Here is a 7,843-nt window from a genome sequence, read left to right as displayed (position 1 = left end):
TAGGAGAGAGAAGTGCAGTTGGGATGTAATTACAAGAGAAGAAATGTAAGATTCTTGAGGAGTGGAAAACACAGATCCGACAGCCGACAAATGTTAAAGCTTGAAGGGAGGCTAACAGGAGAAATTGAGGGGAAAGGTATCCAGAGTTAAAAATATTGGAACTACCTGGGCAGTAGTGAAACTACCTTTCATACAATTACTTGGGAGACAGAGGCAGATGGATCTCTGAATTCAAGGCCAGCCAGTGCTACACAGAAAATCCTGTCTCAAAAAATTTCTGTGAGACCATTTTATGTGCTTCACTTAACCATTCTCTTTCTCTTTAGGAGAGACAACTACAGCTCAAGAGTGAACTCTTTGAAAAGAGAAGAAGGCATGAGAAAGGGATTCGGGATATAGAGGCTGAAAACAGAGAAATAATCTTGAAATATATTAGACTTTAAACTCGTACAATCAATATGCCCCCACAATGTCACCAAGGCTCAAGAACAACCAGCAACTCCTATATAGCAATCAGTAGCAATGAACATGAACTTATCACTTTTGCACATACACTGGCCCATTGGGATCGCAAGAATGAAGATAGTGTATAAAGGACAAGAGTTGCTACTAAGGCAATTTCTTTGATGCTCATTATGAAGTTTGTGGCTTCTCCTCTAGTTTTTACCACTATAGGTTTTAAGGATGGCTAAATGCATACAATATGTAAATCACTTACATTTGCTCTAGAGTAAATATAAATTTTATAATAATACATATTTAAAATAGGGAGCTATTATGTAGTCTGATTTAGGTACAAGTTTCTTTCCTCTTTCACATAATACATTATTTTTTATTTTCTTTATTGGCTATATTCTACATTTCAAATGTTATTCCCTTTCCCACTTTCCTGTCCATAAGCCCCCTATCCCATCCCTCTCGCCTTCTTCTATAAGCGTGTTCCTATTTTGTGGAATAGTTTGGATAGTATTGGTATGAAGTTTTCTATGAAGGTATGATAGAATTCTGCACTAAACTCATCTGGTTCTGGTCTCTTTTTGGTTGGGAGACTTTTAATAACTGCTTCTATTTCTTTAGTAGTTGTGGGGTTGTTTAGATGGTTTATCTGTTCCTCATTTAACTTTGGTAACTTTATTTGTCTAGAAAATTGTCCATATCCAGATTTTCCAGTTTTGTTGAATATATGCTTTGTAGTAGGATCTGATGATTTTTTGAATTTCCTTAGATTCTGTTTTTATGTCTCCCTTATCATTTCTGATTTTGTCAATTTGGATATACTCTCTGTGCCCTCTGGTTAGTCTGGCTAAGGGTTTATCTATCTTATTGATTTTCTCAAAGAACCAGTGTTTGGTTTTGTTGATTCTTTGTATAGTCCTTTTTGTTTCTACATGGTTGATTTCAGCCCTGAGTTTGATTATTTCCTGCCTTCTACTCCTCTTGGGTGTATTTACTTCTAGTTGTGCTGTCAAGCTGCTAATTTATGCTCTCTCCTGTTTCTATTTGCAGGTACTCAGAGCTATGAGTATTCTTCTTAGCACTGCTTTCATTGTGTCCCAAAAGATGGGGTATGTTGTGCCTTCATTTTCATTAAATTCTAAAAAATCTTTAATTTCTTTTTTTATTTCTTCCTTGACCAAGATACCGTTGAGTAGAGCATTGTTAAACTTCCATATATATGTGGGCTTTCTTTCATTTTTGTTGTTATTGAAGATCAACCTTAGTTTGTAGCAATCTGGTAGGATGCATGGAATTATTTCTATCTTTCTGTATCTGTTGAGATCTGTTTTGTGTCTGATTATATGATCAATTCTGGAAAAGGTACTATGAGGTGCTGACAAGAAGGTATACTTTTTTCTTTTAGAATGACAAGTTCTATAAACATCTGTTAAATCCATTTGGTTCATAACTTCTGTTAGTTTCTCTATGTCTGTTTAATTTCTGTTTCCATGATCTGTCTATTGTTGAGAGTCGGGTGTTGAAATCTCCTACTATTATTGTGCGAGGTGAAATGGGTACTTTGAGCTTCATTCAGTAAGGTTTCTTTTTTGAATGTAGGTGCCCTTGCATTTGGAGCATAGATATTTAAGATCAAGAGTTCATTTTGGTGCATTTTTGCTTTGATGAATATGAAGTGTACTTTGATCTTTTTTGATGACTTTATTCAATATTAGAAAGGTTACTCCAGCTTCTTTCTTCAGACCATTTGCTTGGAAAATTGATTTACAGCCTCTTACTCTGAGGTAGTGTCTGTTTTTGTCTCAGAGGTGTGTTTTCTGTATGCAGGAAAATGGTGGGTCCTCCTCACATATCTATGCCCTTTTATTGTGGAATTGATTCCATTGATGTTAAGAGATATTAAGGAATATTTTCCTGTTCTTTTTGTTGTTAAAGGTGGAATTACGTTTTGTGTCTCTTTTCTTTTGGCTTCATTGTAACAAGATTACCTTCTTGCTTTTTTCTAGGGTGAAGTTTCCCTCCTTGTGTTGGACTTTTCCGTCCATTATCATTTGTAGGGCTGGATTTGTAGAAAGCTATTTTGTAAATTTGGCTTTGTCATGAATATCTTGGTTTTTCCATTTATGTTAATTGAGAGATTTGCTGGATATAGTAGCCTGGGTTGGCATTTGTGTCCTCTTAGGGTCTGTATGACATCTTCCCAGGATCTTCTGTTTTTCATAGTCTCTGGTGAGAAGTCTGGGGTAATTCTCATGACTTTAAATGTTATTTGACATTTTTCCATTACTGCCTTCAATATTCTTTCTTTGTTTTGTGAATTTGGTGTTTTGACTATTATGTGATGGAAGGAATTTCTTTTCTGGTACAATCTATTTGGAGTTCTGTAGGCTTCTTGTATGTTTATGGGCATCTCTTTCTTTAGGTTAGGGAAGTTTTCTTTTATGATTTTGTTGAAGATATTCACTAGCCCTTTAAGTTGGGAGTCTTCATTCTCTTTTATATACCTATTATCCTTAGGTTTGATGTTCTCAGTGTGTCCTGGATTTCCTGGATGTTTTGGACTAGAAGCTTTTTGTGTTTTACATTATCTATGATGGTTACATTGATGTTTTTTATGGTATCTTCTGCCCCTGAGATTCTCTCTTCTATCTTTTGTTCTGTTGGTGATGATGAATCTATGACTCCTGAGCTCTTCTGTAGATTTTCTACCTCCAGGCTTGTCTCCCTTTGTACTTTCTTTATTGTTTCTATTTCCATTTTAAAATTCTGGATGGTTTTGTTCATTTCCTTCACCTGTTTGGTTGTGTTTTCTTTTAATTCTTTAAGGGATTTTTGTGTTTCCTCTTTAAGGGTTTCTACTTGTTTACCCATACTATCCCGTGTTTCTTTAAGAGTGTTATTTATGTCCTTCCTAAAGCTTTGTATCATCATCATGAGATCTGATTTTAAATCTAAATCTTGCTTTTCTGATGTGTTTGGATATTCATTATTTGCTTTGATGGGAGAACTGGGCTCTGATGATGCCAAGTAGTCTTGGTTTCTGTTGCTTAGGTTTCTCGGCCTGCCTCTTTCTAACAGGTTTTCACTGGTGTTAGCTGATCTTGCTGTCTCTGACAGTGGCTTGACCATCCTGTAGGCCTCTGTGTCAGCACTCCTGTAGACCTGTTTTCTTTCAGCTGGATCTGGGAATAGAGAGATCTGCTGTTAGGTGTGTAGGTACTCCTGGCAACTGGCTTTCAGCTCTCAACTCAGGCAGAAACCCAAAGGGTCCTGTCCCTCGCTGTTCCTATATCCCTGTGCCAAGGGGGCACAGATTGCACTAGGCAATTTCCTCTTGAGTCAGGAATGTGGGTAAAAAGTAACTGTCTCCTCTGGGTCCAAGGAGTGTCCCTACTTCTGAGTGTCCCATTCTCTCCCCATGGGATTTCCACACAGTCTATCTTGACCCATGTTCTGATTAAAGAGTTTAATCACACTGTCAAATCTGGTATGAATGACAGGAACATAGAGAAAATTAGGTGAAAGATGAACAAAGGCCCAACTAAGTATCACTACTAGGGATTCAGTGAGTAGTGTGTCAGCTAACATTAAAGGATGTTGCTTTTTTAATTTTAATTTTGTCTTACATTAGTTGTTTAAAACAATGGGTTTTGTCAAATTGCCTCTTGAATGCTGTCATATGATTTAGCTTAGATTCAGTGTATAGAAGCTGTATGGTGGTTGGTCAAAAAAAAGGCTTAACTCTTTGAAAAGTGAATGTGTAGACCTTACAGGTCCCCTGTCAATGAAGTCTTTCCTTTGTCCTGGCTCAGTTACATCATGTTTTCAGACTATAACAAGAAGAGCAAAGATGTGTCTTCACTCTTAAAAACCATATCTGGAATAAGAAAATGTACCAGGGAACTATGAGCACTTGAGTAGAAATACTGACCCTGGGAATTTCCTCCATTAGGAAACCACATCAATAAGCATTGGACGGATGCAGAGAAAAGCTATACAGTGACTCTTCATATTTTTTTGCTTTTTTAATCTCAGTGCAATCTGCACAAGCTGAGTTTGCAGAGAACACAATAAAAATGTTGATGGAATTGATTGAGTTGAATCTGAAGACTTTAGGGCAGAAACAAAAAGATCTTGATGATCATTTGATACAATGGGCTGAGCAGAGAATCAAGGATACAGCAACTCTAATGGAAGAACAAGGGAAGATCTTCGATAGTAAGCTTCAGGTAATTAATTGTGACATCTTCGGTTTCTCATTCAATGGCCAAGAATAAAAGACATTGACTAGTGCGTAGTATACATGATCTTGTCAAAGGACTTTTCTGTGTAGACACCTTTACCTTTGTAACTGTGGCAAAGGCTCATGACAAAAAGGTTATGCTTCCTGATTCCTCATTCATTGTATCTCTCAAAATATAGATGCAAATAGCTAAGGTCTCCACACAAAGTGCTTAACCATTGTTTTGTTAAGTGTTTCCATTGCTAGGACAAGACACCATGACCAAGACAACCCTTATAAAGAACATTTCATTGGAACTGGCTTACAAGTTCAGAGGTTTCCTTCATTATCATAATGGTGGGAAGTGTGACAGAATCCAGGCAGGCAAGCCACTGTGAAGGAGCTGAGAGTTCTACATCTTGTTCTGCAGGCAGTTAGGAGAAGACTGTGTCACAGGCAGCTAGGAGGAAGGTCACTTCCACACAGGGCAGAGCCTAAGTATAGAACCTCAAAAGCTGCCTACACACTAACACCCTTTTTCGAACAATACTATACATACACCAAAAAATCCAAAGTTCCCAATAGCGCCATTTTCACGAGTCAACCTTATTCAAACCACAGCTGCATTAAATGCTGCTCCTTTAAGGGCTCCAGACTCCTCACATGTGTTTAATCTCACTGTATGAAGAAGAGTCTCTCTCTGTATCTCAGGCCAGATTTACACCTAAGGTCATCCCATTCCAGTACCCCAAATCCAACATTACAGATTTACTCCACTGTACCTGTTCTGGTGTCTTCTTTCCTATTGACGAAATTGCCATTGCCAAAAGATAGAAAGTGCACTGAGATCCACTTCCTGGGTGGACACCTGGCATATTTCTCCTAGCTAGTACATTCCACAATGTTTTTGGTTTTGTGATCTCTATAGCTCTCTATGCATGTCACTATCCTAAAAAATAGTTTCACCTACCCATGACCTCAGCACTGATTTTAGATGCTAGATGTTCTCCTGACCTTTAGTCTGAGTCACAACATGCACAATGTGATATTCAAATCACTTGGTTAAAAACTTTTGGAAAATATATTTTTAAAGGCAAAATTCTGAATATGGAGTAAGAGGCTAAATATAGGCTAACAAAACAATGCTATCACAAATGTAAACAATACATTTCAAATGGTAGAGCACCAAGACTACTGAAGCTATGAGGAGACACATTGAAATAACAATGTGGGCTGAAGAGATGGCTCAGAAGATAAAACTGGTTCCTCTTCAAATGTACAGACATGAGTTTGAATCCCATGTCTAAACATGATACAATAGCATGAATTCCTATGTTTCCAACAGTTCTACCAGGAGACAGAAGCATAGACAAGGAGATTCCATGGAAACTCACATGTTAGCTAACCTAAAAACACCTCTCTCTCTCTCTCTCTCTCTCTCTCTCTCTCTCTCTCTCTCTCTCTCTCGCACGCGCGCGCGCACACACACACACACACACACACACACACACACACACACACATATATATATATATATATTTTACTGTGCACACACGTCCTACAACACAAGCGCAACACTAAAAGATAACTTAAAAATTTTAAAAACATACTTGTTTGTTCATTTTTGAAAATTAATTATTTTACTTTACTTATTTACTGTGTTTTAACAGTACAGATTAAGGGATTTGGAATACCTGCATGTTATCAAATTTGAAGGCATTTTGTTAGTCTTTAATGACCCCTCCTCCACTTCTCTTTTACCCTAGTATTCCCCCATTGATTTTTTTGTCCTTCTCTCCCTTCCCTGGAATTCTACAAGAGAGAAATCATATTTATTTTTAACCTGGCCTATGTCAGTTTCACTAACTTACTTACAAACACCAGAATTTATTCTCATTTACAATGGAATAAGATTCTATTTTGTGTTTGTATGTATATACATATATACATACATATACAGAACTAATGTTCCATATTCATTTATCTGTTTAAGAACGCCTAGGATGATCATATAATTGGACTGTTGTGAAGAGTGTTATATTAACAGGAGAATACTGGTTTCTCTGAAGAATGTTGACTTTGATTCTTTGGATGTATACCCAGAAATGACATGGCTAGATCCTATGGAAATTCTCTTTTTTCAGTTTTTGGAATAGAATGTATATTTACTTTTGTGATAAGTAACTTAATTTATATTTCAACCAGAAGTTTGTGTTGTTTCCTAATCCCTAAACATCCATTAGTGTCACTTTCTTCTGGGTGGACATACATTTTTTTCCAGGTGCTGTGACTAAGAGTAGGTTTCAGTTTCCAATTTGTTTCATTACAGGAACAAGAAAAAAATTCAATGAAAAAATCAGGGGACATAGTCAACATCAGAAATAAATTTGGAAAATCAAAATGAAAGAAGATTTTGGTTGTTCCTTGACGTGAAAAGTCTAACCAGAACAGCTTCCTCCCCTGCTCTCTCCTTTCAGGGAAGAATTTTTTTTCTGACATGGTTTGGGCCATCTCCAATTCAAAATTAAATACAATCCAAAATAATAAAGATGTCAAAGCCTAAGAGCATGTGATCTTGTACAATTAAGTATAGTATAGGGTGCCCTGGGCAATATCCATAGATCAATATGAAGTGATTTCAAACTTTGATATTAAAGTACTGAGGATACATATGTCATAATTACTGATGTGGCTAAGCTTCCAGCTTGCTCCCAGCTTCCATTGAATCTGCAAATAAAAGAGACACAACCATTGGCACAATTGCTGGGAGCTATTATCTCCCACCTGGAAAATATGGCCTTATCATTACTCTTAGCTCTGATTCTCCCTCCTTTAGTCCATCAGTTGAAATTGGTCCTTGCTAAACATCTCTGACCACCCGCCTATAGGAGTGGCCACAGCCCACCACTCTTCCCAGGACTTCACATGGTTGCTTTGTTCTCCTCTCTCCAAGGCATGGCAAACTCCTCTCTCTCCTTCCTTGCATCTTCCTTTTCCACCAGGGACTTGGAAGTCATGCCAGCACCTTCTGCCTAGAAATTGGCCCATGTCTTTCTTTACTGACAGATCAAGAACCAATTGGGAAAATGACTTCAGCATCAGAACTACAATAAGCTTTGGTGTGATTCCCTGGAGGCAATACAAATGATATGTACAAATATAAAA

At 37.3% G+C, this 7,843-nt stretch overlaps 1 protein-coding gene across 1 annotated transcript in view; it reads right to left on the bottom strand.

Annotated features, from left to right (window-relative positions):
- Positions 1-4,268: 4,268 nt before the first annotated feature.
- Positions 4,269-7,843, bottom strand: part of LOC116895226 (guanylate-binding protein 1-like) — a 32,119-nt gene continuing 28,544 nt past the window's right edge. Inside the window, 1 exon segment of the mRNA XM_032896554.1 lies at positions 4,269-4,286. Coding sequence (XP_032752445.1) covers positions 4,269-4,286 — 18 coding nt within the window.

The sequence above is a fragment of the Rattus rattus genome, chromosome 3 (genome assembly GCF_011064425.1).
Source record: "Rattus rattus isolate New Zealand chromosome 3, Rrattus_CSIRO_v1, whole genome shotgun sequence".
Classification (NCBI taxonomy): Eukaryota; Metazoa; Chordata; class Mammalia; order Rodentia; family Muridae; genus Rattus; species Rattus rattus.
Note: the sequence above shows the minus strand (reverse complement) of the source record. Positions and strands in the feature narration are given on the sequence as shown.